Genomic DNA, 17,002 nt, shown 5'->3' with positions numbered 1-17,002 from the left:
TGAGAAGTCGCAATTCAGAAAGATTTCCTAGTGAAATAATTAATAACTAAGAGTTGCTAAAACATTTATGTCTAAATATAGAAAGTAAATAAATATCTTGTATACAAATTCATATATGGTTCCATTCTGTCTTTAACACTGGAATTTACCAGATGGGTTTATGCCTGTATTTCATATCTAAACTTTTGGACTGAAAATTTGTCTTTAAGACAAGTGTGAAGAAAAGGTAGACTATTTCAGATATCTTCTCCTGGTTGTTGGAAGCAGCATATAAAAAAATGTGCAGTGTCACAAAGTAATAAATAATGCAGAATAACATAAACTACTACAAGCAAAAAAGTTAGTGTTTGCACAGTGTGTTTCATCAAGTTTTTAAGCTTTGCTTAGGAAGTGGGTTCTGCAGCTGTGAAAAAAATCAGGAGTTTGATCTTTTTCTTTTAATTTTAATTTGGAACATTAAAAAGAAAATGTGATGGCTACTGGGACCTAGTATTTTGAGATTACTGCCACTATAAAGTCACCATGGCTTTTCCAAACTTGAGCCAGCTGGTTCTTCAGTCTTGCAGAAATTAATCAGTCTCCAGACCCAGTACTGCTTAATGTGGAAACCCCTGGATGATCTGAGGGGTGTCCTGAAGTGTAGGATTTCCTTCTCCAGAGCTGGAGACCAGGGGATCTGAAGATTTCTAGATCCTAAGTAAGGAAGTAGGAGCTCTGACCTAGTTGACAGGACAGGCCTTTTGTGTTGTGTTGAGGTACAAGGATTACTTTAGTCCATGACAAATGTTGCTGTATTTGTTTTGTTGCCTGGAAGAGAAGATTATTTTCCTCCTGGGATCCTTTGTAGAAATATCCATGTATACAAGAAAGTGTTTCTTAAATGTTGGCAAACGCTGGAAAAGAATTTGTCATTTGCTTTCCAGCATTTGTGTCATTTCACTTACTGTATTTTCCAAACTGTATTCTGCTGGTGTAGCTTGACCACCTGGACTTTAATTATTATCAAGCAGAAGTTTTGCTTATCTTGAAATAAATGTGTTTGAATTCTGCAGTAAAGCTAGGGAGAAAAGGAAATTTTTGTCTACACATACTTTTCTGTAGGATAAAATGATCTTTCTTTCATTGACCACCTTGCTATTCATTTAACTATGTATATTTACAAACTAATGCTGTAAATCAAACCAGCAGCCTGTTTGAATAGATCTACTTACACCAATGCAAAGGGGATTACAGTAGTGCTAAAATCTATTTCTGTACAGTTAAACAAAAGGGAAATTATGTTGGGTGGTGTGTAATGCTTCCCTGAAATCAATAGATGTGGTATTTTGCAGTAACTGGAAAACTGTACCAGAAATGGTTCTGAAATAAGAGCTTTTAGTCTGGAGTAACCACTTGGCAGGTTCCCAACTAAGCCACCACCTAGAGTTGAAATACTGTTTTCCTTTTCTTTCAGAGAGAACACCACAAAACATGAACGGAATCTTTGTCTTAAGTCCTCCTGCATAGAACATAAAACACTGAGTTAGAACAAAGTAACTCTTTGTATAGATGAAAGTCAGATCTGCACTGCAAAGAAGTTAAAATAAAAAGGGTTGAAAACAGATCTGTTCAAGAAGGGTGGCTTCCTGGGTTTGTTGAAACTCTCATACCCCTTTTTGTTACATTTGGAACTAAATTTAGGGAGGCCTTTTTGGGTGGGCAGAATGGAGGGTGAGGAGAGATGGGGTTGGGAATGTCTGTGTTTACAGCCATGCTGCAGGCTTCTTCAGTCTCCAAACGGAGCTTGCTCAGCTGTTCCTTGGAGAAGCAGTGTCTTCCCCCTCTTTCTTCCTTCTCAGAAGGGATTTACACTGACCCGAAATGCAGCAGCTATGGCAAGGCAGTAAGTTTCTTCTCTGCTGCTCAGACACTTCTGCTTTAACAAAATCATAGAATCATAGAATCATAGAATCATAGAATCATAGAATCATAGAATCATAGAATCATAGAATCATAGAATGGTTTGGGCTGTAAGGGACTTTTAAAGGTCATCTAGTTCAACTCTCTGCAATGAGCAGGGACATCTTCAACTAGATCATGTTGCTCAGAGTCCCATCCAGCACTACAGTACAAAAACCCACGCTACAGTCTGCACACAAGAGGCAATGTACAGGTGAATTGAATGGTTACTCTCATTCTTTTGCCTACACCCACTGTAGGGGTTTGCTATGTCACTGTAACATCGAATCAGTGGAAAAAAGCATGCAGATGAACTGAAAGCTCTAATACTGAACATCCATCTCATCTGGAACTTCTACTGATTATATTTTGGAAGGGGAGAGTGATGGTACTACAGTTAAAGCCAAGGTAGCCAAGATAAAGCCAATAAAATTACTTATTTCAGTCTAAGGTAATGTCAGAAAGAATTGCTTTTACATCTTGGCTGAATAAGGCTGCTAAAAAAGTAAAGAATTATGCAAGAGATTATGCATTTCTGAGTTTTCAATTGACCACCTCATTAGTTTAATCCAGATAAATTTGCTTACTTGATTGTAACATTCCCCTGTAATTTCATGTGACTGAACTGGTTGTGTGCCTACAATAACGAGCCCAATTAAACCACTTTGAAATGATTGCTGTTGGGATTGAGTGAACATGCATATTTGTAAATGTACCTGCTTCCCCCAAATGTTGCTCTCTTGTAATTGCCAAAATAACAACCAAAGTACTGCAGTTCAGAATTATTATTATTGCTATTATTATTAAATATAACACAGTAAATATTATCTTAAAATCCATTGGAAAATACTTTTCTAAGACCATTCAAAGTTAGATACAGTCTACTGCAAATAGTAAGTGGTATTTCTAATTTGGTACTTCCTAACTGATATAACAGTGGCAAATGTTAGGAAATGAGGGAAAGGAATAGGTAAGATGTCTATAGAGATACTTCTCCATTTTATATTTTTGCATTCTTCTATCAGAAAATTCAGGCTAAAAATAAATACATTATATTAGCAACACTGTGGGGAGGCAGAAAATTACTCTGTTTTGTGAATCCTCAAAAGAAAGGGTAAATACATTGAAATGTCTGGTTTTCTAATTCCTGCTTTGGTGCTAACTGGAGATTAATCTATTTTGTTAATCTAATTTGTTAATAACTTTAGCCCTTAAATGTTCTTATTGGTCTGTAATTTGTTGATTTTTTTTTTCACCAAACTCTAGAGTTAGCTACATGATTCCCAAAAGAAGCCACGGCAAAGTGTTAATATAATTGGGAGAGGGAGAAGAAATTGCTTTCATATTCCTATTTTGTGGCTTTCATTGTTCCTCTTAAAACTTCACATCCTGAGAGAGCAGAAATTAACAATGTTTATGCTCACATTGTTTCTAACCTTGCTCATTCTCAACTGTAGACATTGTCACTGGCTAATCTCAGGCTCTTACCATACACGGCAAAACAGTCTTTTTTCCGAATAAGATCATAACTCTATGATTTGAATCTAAAGGCCTTGAAACATTTCCCACTCCAACCCCAAGCATCAGGGACAACTGTAAAATGCTAGCTTCAACAAATTAAAGCATTGCAACCAATCCACTGGTTCACTGTAACTAAGAAGTAGAATCAAACAAATATATTCATTCCAGGCTTATAAAGTAGAAAAGCTTACAAGTTAGAAGGACTTCTTGATGAACTCGCTGTTTGTGTTTTTAGTATCCTTTTGCCAAAATACAGCATTTATTTTTGCAATTCTATTGCAGCTTAGTGGATTTTATTGATTTTATTGTCCGGCCTCCTAATTAGTTTTGTAAATGGAGCTTAAATTATGAAATTGCCTTTGAAATCCAATCTTCCACAGAATACTACATATTTACTTTTGCTGCATCATGACCTGTATTATTTTCTTGTATTTTTCTTGATATCATGTTACTCTTAAGTCTTGGTTTGTTTGTTTTTTTCTCTTTTTTGTGTTCCAGTAGCTTATTAACCACTTGTTATGCTGGATAATATTCTGTTAATTTATTTGCAGCTGCACAACTGTTTAGTATTTCTGTATTTTTAACTAAGACATATATATATATATGAACTAACCTCCCCACCCCCAAAAAAAAAACCCAACAACAAAACCAAACCAAAAGTATTTTCTAACAAGAAAATTTAACCAGTTTTCTGGAGAAACACTGAATGTATTGACCACAAATTATTGTGTATCAAAATAAAAACAGACATAAAAACCAGAATGTGAATATATTCCTATAAATACGGTTTAGAGATCTTGCAAAGTCCTAGGAAGCAGTCTGAAATTAATTTCAAAACAGTCATCTAAAAAGGTCTAATCAATATTTTCTACATTAAAAGCATTGGTAGAAGGATGTCAATTGATCATTGGTTGATTAACCAGTTGACACCCTACCAAATTAATTTCTCCATTTTATGCAATATTTGTTAAAAGATTAGGAGATCATTCATAAATAGCTCAAATGAACTTCAGTAGTGTATTATCGAAACGATAGCAGGAGATAAAGAAACTTCTTTGTTTCATAGGAACACAGTAGTAGTACCTCTGAAACACTATTTTCTCTATTTTCTCTCTAAATCTTTCCACATTTATGCAGGAGGAACTTATTTTTACAGTGAAGGTACTGATAGCCAGAAAATGAGAAATTTCAGGTACTACCTTTCCACCCTAAACCTATGAAAACAAGCTCAGATTAGAATTCAGATTAGATTTACACAGTTCTGTAAATTATGCATCTATGTGTCTAAATAATAATAGGGAAGTCTAATCAAAATCTTATCAAAATCTCCTAGGAAAGTAATAAAATTTGGTGCACACACAATGTAGCAATACATAAACTGTATTATTTATATGAACACATTAAATTTAGTGTGCTTAAAACGACAGCTTGCATTTCACATATAATATTGATCATCTATTATCTAGTGCCAACCATATGACAAATTAGTCTGCAGTGTTATCCAGATGGAAGATTCCTCTTCAACTGGCTAAATGTGACACACACTGAAAAAGTCTGAATATTCATCCAAATTAAGCTTTTATAGCCAATTACTCATCAAGTATTTCTCTGATCCTTTGGTATAGGAATGTTAGTTTATGTGTTCAAGCACCATTGCAGAGAATAAAATTAAACTTAGCTGGCAGAAATAAAATTAAAGTGGCTGAAAATACCTCGATATCTCATAAAGCAAAAAGATGGCCTTAGGATTTTGATAAACATAAGAATGACAAATATACAAATAAAATATGTACGCATTAGCTGATACTTACTGTAAAACAACAGAAAATGAAGCTGTTGGGCCACATTCATTTGTGTAACCAAGCAGTTCTTATTACAATGAGTAATATATGATCTCTAGTACATCAACATGTTACAAAAAGTCTCCAGGAGTTTCCAGACGTATTCCGACAGCTGCCTTCTTCCCGCTGAAAACCAATGCTTTATTTCATTTACTCCTTTTACCAGTTCATTAGACTTGAATCAAAAATGTGAACACTAACGTTCAAGTAGACCTTCTGTGATACTTTACAGAACAAATATATTAATGAGTGAACTTCAAAAGATTTTTACAAGTCCTTGCTTCATTAAAATTTGCCATAATATGTGTCACAGTGACCTTAAAAGCAACCAGCTTTTCAACATCAAATATAGTAGTGCATTATGACAACTCCAGTGTAAATTATGGTTTGATATTCAAAGTCTACTTTAGATTTTTTCCTGTAATTGAGAGAGATTGACAAACATATATGAAGATATAAAGGACCTTCATTTCCATCCTAGATAGGACTTTTTTTAAAAATAGATAGAACTCTGGTGCTTTTGCAGGAAGATCGTATTTCCTGTGAAGTATGTTGAGCTTGAAGAAAATATTAGATAATAGCTTCCCAATTTCTTCTAGGTCATATTCAGGAAAAGAGTTAAGCACTTATGCATCATTGTGAATGCAGGTGGTAAAATACATCTGATTAGGTACTAGTATCAATTAGGAATATTCTTACCGCTTCAAAATCCAACACACTTGGGCGCAAAGTAATAAATTTTGGAGATGAAACTAATTAAACAGAAAAAGATAAATGACCAAGTTGTTTTCACAACTACTAAAAACAGGTAGTAAGATGCTAATTTTGTTTGTGGATTTGGACTAAGAACAACTAGATTGTTTGGGGTTTTTTCAACACCCAACTTCTCGACTATTTTACTGCCTTCTGTTGAGATACTTACTGTAATACCTGTTTTTACAAAATCTTGAATGAGTAATTTTCCTTTTTCCTTTCTCATGTCAGACTGTTCCACTTACACATCTGGTCTTACTTTACATGTCTATGTAATATCCATAAAAAATAGAAGAATTTAATAATTACTCAGCATCTCTCAGCGGGACAGTTTGGCATGTGTCATGGCCATTAACTGAATAAGCTTCATCTTATTCTGTGAGACAGGTGATTTTCTTCCTTTTACAGGTACACAGGAGTTGGCCAGAAATACTGAATTCTCATCTGCTGTAAACAGATGCAGTTATAACTTTGCTGATATACAGCAACTGAGGGTCTAGAAAAAAAAAAAGTGATTCTTTCCTCCTAAAATGGGAGGTTGGAAGAGGAACTACAAAGGGCTACAAAATAGGAATATGAAAATAATTTCTTCTTCCTGTGGCTCCCTCTTTCCCAAAGCATAGGAACATCAAACTGCCTTACTATGATTTCATTTTGTCAGACATGCAGCTAACTCTTGAACTTCTCAGTATTTAAGGAATGCTAGAACTATCAATATATCATTTTTTTTCCAGAAATAAAAGTAATAACATATTTACGTTGGGTTGATCTACTTATTACAGTGCAGCTGCCAAAAGAGGAGGGTAACTTGATCTCTAGGCACTAGGTAAGGACAAGTGCTATATGTTTCAGAGAACTATGGAATCATAAATTTCCTTTATGTTAAATGGTGTGCATGTCCTGCGATCTTAGCAGTGATACAGAAAGCAGAACAAGTCACATAAAAATTGCCAGCTGGATCAGGCAAGTAGGTCATCTAGCTCAATATCCTCTCTCTGAGCAAAACCAGTCACAAATACTTGAAAGGGATATGAAAAATGGGGCAACTGTGATTTTTCCCAAAGTGCATTACTTCAGCTTCCACCAATCAGTGAGATTAGGATTTCCTGAGCTGTGGTTCCATTATACTTGCTGGTCCGGTGGATTGATTTTCCTATATTTTTCTTAATTTTTCATGTTTTTTTTTAATTTTAATACTTTTGACCCACATAATTTCGTGTGGCAATAAACTACCCAAAACAAATATGCATTCTGTGAAAAGTTATTAATAATTTCCTTTTGTTTTTCAAGCCTGTGACCTGATAGTATCATTGAGTTCCCTTAGGTTTTGTGTTACAAAACACGGAGTGGTTATTTCTTATGCACATTTTCCTCTGCATGTTGAATAGGCCTGATCTGTTTCTCACTCTGGAAGCCATACCATCCCTTCGATCATCCCTGCTTCTGTTCTGTGTTTCATTGTACCTTTGCAGATGCATGTTACCAGGCTGCCTGGAAAATTCAGAAGAGAGTTCTAATAGCATCATTTGCTTTATTATCCTAGAATTTTTTAAACTCTTTTCCTCTAATACTGCTCCACTTGTATGGCAGTTTCCTTCAATGAAAATGAAACGATGCCCTGCTCTTAAGGATTGCTTATGTGACCCATTGCCTCTCAGTGCTTCCTCTGAGGCTTCACGATTAAATATACTGTCTTTCTGCCATTCAGAGCCCCTAGCTATCTGCAAAGTAAGAGATTAAGTCAGTGATCTGAATTCAGATCTCCCAGTTGACAGCAGAGAGCATTATCAACAAGGCACCAGGCTGGCCTGATAAAGAAAAGCTTGTGCATTTTATTCCATAAGGATTTTTTGCCTTGTAATGTAGGAGTTCAGTTGCAGCAACCAGAAGGGGTTTGTGCCTTGAAACAAATGAATGCAAGCAGCAAGGGTGAGATTTATTTTGTTCCATATTTTATTGTCTGGAAACAGCTGAACTCACCTAATCAATTATTTTGTAGATTTCTAAAGTTACAGTCATTGAGGAAATGGTTATTATATTTCTGTACTATCGTAGGTGTGTGTGATGCTTTATGAAATACCCAAGTCAGATTTTGTATGTACCAGACATAATCCCTAGGAATTTTCTGAATCATATTTATTTCACTTTGATTTTCTTCCCACCATGAACATGAGATAAAAGAATGGATTACTCTCAGGTAGTTAAATTTGGTTCCCTGGGATATTCTGTGAGCATGAAATGGATAGAGCAAGTGACGTATTCATCAGTCCCTTGATATTGCTGCTAAACTGACTTTTTGCCTGCTGGGAACACCTCCATTCTTGCTAATATGGAAAACGTTTGCTGCACTGGTTGGCAAAGTTTTTATCATCTGTGCTTCTACTATATATCTTTGAGTGATGGAAAAGAAGAACAAGCACAGAATCTGTCCATAAGTTTCAGATCTCTGTCACAGGATGTTTGCCACTGTAATTGAAAAATACAAATAGTAAATTCAGAGTTTAAGCCCCTGACTAACTATTCTGATATCCTTTTCAGTTCACATCTCCAACATTCCAACTCAGAACTACTGTATTAACTTGTTTTTGCCTCAAGAAAATCCCCCAGCAGGCCATTTGGTTCTGATGAACAGACATCAAGAGTGAAAATTGTTCATCTAACTTCAGATATTGCCGGTGTACATGTCTACAGCTAAGCTAGTAACTATCAAGTCCTTTTATAGCAAGTGGAGAGAAATAGGTAGGTTTAGGTCATGATTCATCTGGCCTTTTTAGATGTTTATTATAAAGTGAGGAGAATCACATCCTAGGATTACCCATTTCTTTTCATTATTAAAGAGGACCAAGGTCTTTCAATGCAGTTAGCCACCCTGTAGATTGTAGACAGCTTGGTCATATTTGGTTGGATCTCTCCTACCAGAAGATGAATGCATTACTTCCCTTTCTAGGGTTTTGTGGTGTTTTTTTTTCTGATACTCATCCTTACTATTAAAAGTGCTACTTATTTCTCATTGGAATTTATTTAGTGATGGCTGGTGCAGTTGATGGGTCTTACTATCTTTAAGATTAAAAGGTCTATTTTTAATAGAATTCAATAGAATTTAATGGAATTCAGTACTAAGCCAAACTTGTCACAAAAAGCAAACAATGCAAATGGAAAATCAGAGATAGCAGTGGAAACAGACTGATTCCAATTTACTAGCATTGGAAAACTGTATTCTTCCCCTTACTGCTGTTTATTTTCTAACTAAGACAAAGTCAAATAGGATCATAATAAAAACTTGTTAAAGTTTTTTCAACATTTTCTTGTTATACCATGTGTTATTATGAGAATTGTAGCCGATAATATCCCAGATAACCTGGGATTTATTTCAGTAGAAAATTTAAGCCTTCAGTTAAACCATTAAAATGTAATTCTTAGCAATATAGAATCATAGACTAGTTTGGGTTGAAAGGGACCGTTAAAGGTCATCTAGTCCAACCCCCCTGCAATGAGCAGGGACAGCTTCAACTAGACCAGGTTGCTCAAAGCCCCATCCAACCTGGCCTTGAACACTTCCAGGGGTGGGGCATCCACAACTTCTCTGGGCAACTTATTCCAGTGTTTCACCACCCGCATCATAAAAAATTTCTTCCTTATATCTCGTCTAAATCTGTATGTGCTGTTCAGGGAATCCAAGACCCAACTCTGTAGTCTCTGTTATGAATTTTTGCAGGTATTGTATCTTGAATTACTTGTAGTCTCCTTTTTTACCCTTAAAATTTTAGAAATTTTTTTCTTTCTTCCAGTATAATTGAGACCTATAAAACTGTGATGTTACTTATAGGTGATTGTGCCTTGTACTTACAAAGTCTCTTTTTTTTTTTTTTTTTTGTATTATGTTGCTTCCTGATCATCAACGTATTTAATTATCTAAAGATGAAGCTTGTATGCATACAGGGACCTGAGTTTGATCAATTTAGGTTTTAGACACCTGTATATCCTAAAAAATACAGTTCGGGAACTAAAATTCATTAAGCCATTTTGCTTATTGAAACAGGGACACACTCTGACTCTAAAAGAACTGACTTTAAAAGAGCTTTGAGAAGTTGTACCATATCAGTTTTTTCACTATCCTCTATTGGTATAGTGTCACATTTGTCACTGTTTAGTTGTAGTAACAGCTAATATCTCAAAAAGTTACATTCTGCTCAAAGATCTTAAATGTAGGTCAAAGAATCATAACGCAATTCCTTTGTAGAAATGCTCCATACTACAGAACTGCTGTGCTGGTGACTCCATTACGTTCCCTCTCCTTCTTGTGGGGAACATGGTTGGTAAGTAGACTTACTTATCAACCAACTTACCCTAGTCCTTACAGGACTAGGGAAGTGATCGTGCCCCTGTACTCGGCACTGGTGAGGCCGCACCTCGAATATTGTGTTCAGTTTTGGGCCCCCCACTACAAGAGAGACATTGAGGTGCTGGAGCGAGTCCAGAGAAGGGCAACGAAGCTGGTGAAGGGTCTGGAGCAGAAGTCTTATGAGGAGCGGCTGAGGGAACTGGGATTGTTTAGCCTGGAGAAAAGGAGGCTGAGGGGAGACATTATTGCACTCTACAACTACCTGAAAGGAGGTTGTAGAGAGGTGGGGGTCGGTCTCTTCTCCCAGGTAACAAGTGATAGGACAAGAGGAAATGGCCTCAAGTTGCGCCAGGGGAGGTTTAGACTGGATATTAGGAAATTTTCCTTCACTGAAAGGGTTCTCAAGCATTGGAACAGGCTGCCCAGGGAAGTGGTTGAGTCGCCATCCCTGGAGGTATTTAAAAGACATTTGGATGAGGTGCTTAGGGACATGGTATAGTGGTGGTCTTGGTAGTGTTAGGTTTACAGTTGGACTCGATGATCTTAAAGGTCTTTTCCAACCTATATGATTCTGTGATTCTGTGATTCTGTGAAGTCCTTATTGACCTTCATTTTTTTTCCTAGTGCAGTGGTCTCCTAACTATTTTGATTGCACACCCCATCAGCAAAAAATTTTTGAGGACACTTCACCAATGTATGTATATGTATATATTTTTAAATTACATATCTGTACTACTGCAGTTCTAATATTTTTTTTCCTGCACCCCAGTGGTTTGTCTGGCATACCCCCGTGGGGTGCATGTACTCCACTTTGGAGACCATTGCTCTAGTGGAGCAGTCCCTTGGGGTCATGGATAGAGCTGACAGTGTTGGTAGCCCATACTATTTCTGCCCATGTATTTCATCACAAACCTAAAGATTTTAGGCTCTTAATACACAATCAACTACATCAAGGAGCAACAACTGAATTTTCAGAATCATGGTTCTATCTTAGTATGGGTTCTATTTGTAGATGCATGCATTTTCTCCATTTTTTTTCCTGAAAGTTACTTTTTATTCCAAGTTTTTTCACAGTGTGTGGGTGTTTGTTTCAAGGCAACTGTTTTGTAAATTTTTAGAAAGAATTTACAGCAACCATCTTTGTGTACTATGTATGCATACTAAACGTAATTTAAGATGTCTTTTCACTATCTGCCATTACCAATTATATGTATAAATTGAAAGCATTAATATGTTTGAGACCCTTAATGATTTCTTATGGTGAGTAGAATGTCACCTTTTTTAGAATGCCGTGTCAGGGAATTTTGTATTACTATTTAACATAGCCTTATGGAATGGTTCTATAGTTATCTGTATAATGTAGCAGCAACTTGACAAGATTTTCACTTAGAATGATGGTGTTTCTTTTGTTTATGGATTTCTTACAATTTTGATAACAATATCCACTATCAGAGATCTCCTAACACTCATATCTTTATGAAATCTCTCACAGGTTATTACTAAACTCTTCCAAAAATACTGTGAGTGTCATTTGATCGATTGTGATAAGCTTTAAGAAGAGTAATGCTGTGTGTGAGGCTGCAGTTTGCTGCAAACAACTGTTTACATTGCATCAAACTATTCCCTGTTATCAAACTGTTTGCTGCTATTGCTGAATTAATTTCAAATGCTGGGTCTACAGTTAGCTGTATGTATGAATTCTGTTGAGGATAAGACAGGAGATGTGAAAAATGATTCAAAAGTAGTTTTTAGATTTTGTTACTTTTGCCATATTCAGCAATACTGAAAATGAATTGGTTGTTGCTTGACAAATATTGAGGGTATTTAAAATGTGTTTCCACTACATACAAGATAAGACAAGAATACTTAGACTTAATGGATATTGCTACAGGTGCCCTTGGGATTCTGGGGTTCCTATATGCTCTTGACTGTCTTGCCATATGCTGGGCTACTTACTTGACTAATGCTTGCCACTGAATTACAGATTCCTCTCCAGACCTTCTTTTGGAATTGAGTTCTCATTTGTGTATTAGTTTACTCAGAGTTAGCTTTATTATTTGTCAAGATTTAAGGAACAAGAGAATATGTGTACTTAAAAACAATTACGTAGTTACAGAACAAAGTTACAAAAGATAAAATGTCAAACTAGTATGATTAGCAGTAAAGATTTTCCTCTGCTATTCAAGCACTTCAGCTAGCTTGTGACACTTGCAAGTTAGCTTTTAAGCCAAATGGAGAAGAGTGCTCTAGAGAGTTTTCATGGGTACATTTTCCTGTAGAGAGGATGTTCTGCCAGAGCACGATCCCTGAGGCTGGGAAGTTCTTCCCTTCAGGATCTGTGGCTGCTCAAACCTCTCCCTCCCCTGCAGTACGGGACATAGAAAGCACAGCTGACCATGTCCCATTTCAGTACTTCTCAACTTTTAAATTGGATTCCTCTTGCTGGGTAGGGGCTTTTTCATGATATCTTGTGCTTAAGATGCCTTTGGTGGTTTCTTTGCTTCATTGTGCTACCTGTAGAGGTTATAGTCCTTTTTCTGATCCACATTGCAGATAATCAGTCTCAGTTTGTGTGAAGATGAAAGCTCAAGGAAATATCCACTGTTTAGTTTTCTCCCACTTAAGCCCTTCATCCAAGGAAAGGACTAACCCCTCTGTTCTCAGTGACCTCTTTACTGATGTTGTACAGTTGCGACAGATTGCAACTGTTGTGCAGCTTTGGGGCAGAGAATGACTGTTGAGGATCAGCAGGCTAATAGCCTGCACTCCATGAGAAAGAGGGTGTACTCTTCATCTTTGCAGTTCTGGATGGCTTTGTTGGCCAGGTATGAGTTTAAGTCTCTGGTGAAGTCACTGTCTTTGCTATAGCTCTTCTGCTGATTCCTGAGAGGACTTCACTGCATCAGTGATGGAGGCCTAGGCTGCTTTGGGTGCAGCACTGCAGGTGTAGTCGCTACAGCTGAAATAGCATTTTTATCAGTGGTTTTGGCTATCCATTAGTGCAGAGACCTCTGGATGCAGGATGCTGGACTCCCTGAAAAGTTGCAGGTCTTTATGGAAGATCTCTCCTTTGAAGGGAACTATCCTGGCTAAAGGACTGACGAGGTTGTCCTTCCTTTCAAGATTGCCTGGATATCCTATGCTCCCTTCCCTTTCTCGTCTTTTCTCTCCTTCCCCTCCCCTTCAGCTAGCTGAAAGAAACTTCACAAAATATTATTTTTAATGTAGAAACTAAATTGTGTCAGTTAATCTCAAAGTTGAGTATTTTTTGAAAAGTACCTAATAAAAGATATTTTAATAGCTTTAGCTGCAAGATGTGACACTATATGGTGAGTACTGTACTACACTGAGGTTTCTGAAGGCACTACATTTGAAGAATAAGAATTAATGTTGTCTTCACAGATCTTCTCTGTGAAAGATCACAGAATCACCAAATCATTGAGGTTGGAAGGGACCTCTTGAGATCTTGTAGTCCAACCGCCTAGTCAAGCAGAGCAGGGTCACCTAGAGCAGGTTTCTCACAACCATGTCCAGTCAGGTTTTTAAAATCTCCAAGGATTGAGACTTGACAAAACTCTCTGGGCAACCTGTGCCAGTGTTTGACCACCCTCACAGTGAAGAAATATTTTCATGTGTTCAGGTGAAATTTCCTGGTTTTTGATTTGTGCCCATTGCCTGTCAGGGGGCACTGCTGAGAAAAGTTTGGCTCCCTCTTCTCCATCCCCTCCCATCAGGTATTTACAGACATTGATAAGATCCACCCGAGCCTGCTCTTCTCCAGCCTTAGGAGTCCTGGCTGCCTCAGCCTTTCCTCATATGAAAGAGGCCCCAGTCCCTTAATCATGTTTGTGGCCCTGCACTAGACTAGCTAGATCTGCTAGTACTGTTTCCCTTGAAAGTATGAATTTAATTAGTCAAACAGCATTCTCAAAATTGTGTAGGTCTGCTGCTGATTTGCAATGCCTTTGACCTTTACCTCACCCTCCAAGGGATTGTTTTCATCCCATAGTTTTTTTCACTTTCTCCAACAATCCTGATTTTTCCAGACCTAACATTTAGGAACATAACTACTTCTTGCTTTCCATCCTGCCTTTCTTTTGCTGTCAGGTTGTGGGGGGGAGTTTTAATGAATGCTCTTCAACACATGCTTGTTTAACTAGGGGTTTCATTTTGTTCTTTCTTCTTAAGTCCAATAAAAATGGCAGAGAATAAACTGTGGGCAGATTTCACAAACAAACAAAAAATAAATAAAGTGAATAAACATTTTGAAAAACAAAATCTATGTACTAGTCATGCCTATGTGTAGTCATCAGTCACAAATTCATTGTATAGCTTTAGTTCATTAAATTGAAAATTTCTTTACAAAAATATTACCTGAACTCAGAATGCTTTTCTTGTTGCTCATTCCTTATTCACATCCTTGGTGATGAATTTGGACAGTCTTCAAGGAGCATTGCTTAACTAGGATGCTTAAGGCATCAGGAAGCCATTCTGCCTAACCTCAGTTAGTCTTACTCTATTTTTTCTTGCTTGAGTGGTATTATTATCACAGCTACAGGGGAAAAAGACCCAAAACATAATGACAAAGGTAATTAATGCAATAAATGTTGCAAATGTTAAGCTTTCATAGTTAAAAATTTTCTCTTGTGATTATTTATTTTCAAGACAGGAGTGGTGTAGTGGAAAAATGTATATACTGCCCAATAGCATCCTCATCATAATTTCAAACTCAGAACATTTGAGTATCCTCAAAATGAAGAAAACCTGTGTTTCTTATCTACAACTATAAACCAAAAGTACTTCACAGGGACGTCATAGGAAAAAAGTTCTGCATGGACACATCTGTAAAGATGAAAATTTGTGACAATCTTTTGAACTTTATTGCATCTTCTAGCAGTAGTCCCTCCTATAATGCTCTTTTCACTTCTGGTAATATGCAGACGCTAGAACATTTTCATTTTCTGCATATTTAACTTGAATGTTTGAAATTAAATAAATTTGTATGCATGCTCTGCGAATAATATAGTTGATTACACTATTCACAGGTATTCAGAAGAATGGGTATTTTTAAATGTGCTTTGCTGATTATATTTATTACTTTATTTTGTAATAAATTAATAAAATTAGCTTTTGGTTATTCATTTCAGACACAGCACTGTTTTTTCCTTCCTTCACTGGGAAGTCTTATTTGGAACTACCTTCTCTAACATCTGTATCCGAGACCAGGACTGCATCTGGGCAGGAAACAAGCAATCTGACGACTCTGTACTTGACAGTGAAAACAACTGCTCTAAATGGCACAATTCTTTACAGTAAGTACCAATGATACTTGAAGCTAAGTATCAGTTTTAGCTCCTTCAGGTCCTTATTAACTTTAGTGTACATCAGCTGGCATTTCCTATTCAGCAGCAAAATGAGTCATTAAAATGCAGTAGAAGCCTTTTGGTATTCTAATGCATGATGCATTATAAAATTTGAACCATCATTCTTTGTGTTCCTCTGGAAAGTTCTTTAATTTATGACTCATTGAGCAAAACATAACTTACAACTGAAGATGCTGCTTCCTGACAAGAAAGAACATAGTAAGCATATGACTCTAGTAATAAGTGTTACAGCTCTAAAATACAAATGTTGAAGATGTTTTGAATAATTTATTACAGAGAAACAGCTTCTCCATAGTTGGGTTGAGACTCACTTTTTATTATAATTGTGATCTTTGTTCCAAAGATTTTTTTACTTGCAGAAGTATCTTAAGTTCTGCAAATTTGCTATATTTCAGAGTATTTACTGTGATTTCACACTTCAGAGGATTCTTTTGTGGTCCCCGGAGAGTATACTTGCAGACTTGGACGTGTGCTTGTTAATACGACATAAGAATGTTGCTTCTTGCCTGCATATTTCATTCCTCAGTATATGGCATGAACTTCTGAGACAGTATGCTTTTCACGTCAGGAAGAAAAATAGGCTTCTCTGCCAGTTGAATATTTCATTATATGTTTTAGCTTGTAATTTCTATCCAAATGGAAAACCTGGAAAGTGAGGTGATTTCTTCCTGAACCCAGGAAGAGTTAGAAAAATAAGTTTGTGCAATCTATGTGATAGATACACTCCACAAAGACAAAATCATTAGGAGCATTCCCTGCTCACTGCAGCTTCCTAGGGTTTGACTATACAAAGAAATCTTGTTGATTTAATATAAATTATTTTGATTAATTTTTGTTATTTTTATATTAATCTGGAAGGAATATATGTGAGTTCACCTGTACTATGTAAATATTTATAAGCCAGGGTTAAAAGTAGTATAAGCTTCATGGCATTATATAATTATGCCTTTTATTATTATCTGTATAACACTTCGTTTAGATGTAAAACACTGTAGCCCCAAATTGAACATTTATGTTTACTGCTTTTCAAAATGCTATCTCAAATCCTTGTACATTATAGCTGGACTGTTGCTGCAGCTGCCTAAGCTACATGGCTGCAGAATTTGCTAAGAATTATGGGTAAGTGGTGATGTGGCAGTTCTTTATGTTGAAGTGGTTTATACTTTTTAGTTATTTCAATTTCAAGAGGAGTTATTTGTCCTTCAAGAAGAATTCAAGGAAGG

The 17,002-nt window shown here is 36.4% G+C and overlaps 1 protein-coding gene across 1 annotated transcript in view; it reads left to right on the top strand.

Moving 5' to 3' along the window:
- Positions 1-17,002, top strand: part of EYS (eyes shut homolog) — a 951,425-nt gene that overhangs the window by 749,218 nt on the left and 185,205 nt on the right. The window contains exon 38 of the mRNA XM_075497152.1: positions 15,543-15,707. Within this exon, the coding sequence (XP_075353267.1) occupies positions 15,543-15,707 (165 nt within the window). The remainder of the gene's footprint in view (positions 1-15,542; positions 15,708-17,002) is intronic.

The sequence above is a fragment of the Mycteria americana genome, chromosome 3, assembly GCF_035582795.1.
Source record: "Mycteria americana isolate JAX WOST 10 ecotype Jacksonville Zoo and Gardens chromosome 3, USCA_MyAme_1.0, whole genome shotgun sequence".
Lineage (NCBI taxonomy): Eukaryota > Metazoa > Chordata > Aves > Ciconiiformes > Ciconiidae > Mycteria > Mycteria americana.
Note: the sequence above shows the minus strand (reverse complement) of the source record. Positions and strands in the feature narration are given on the sequence as shown.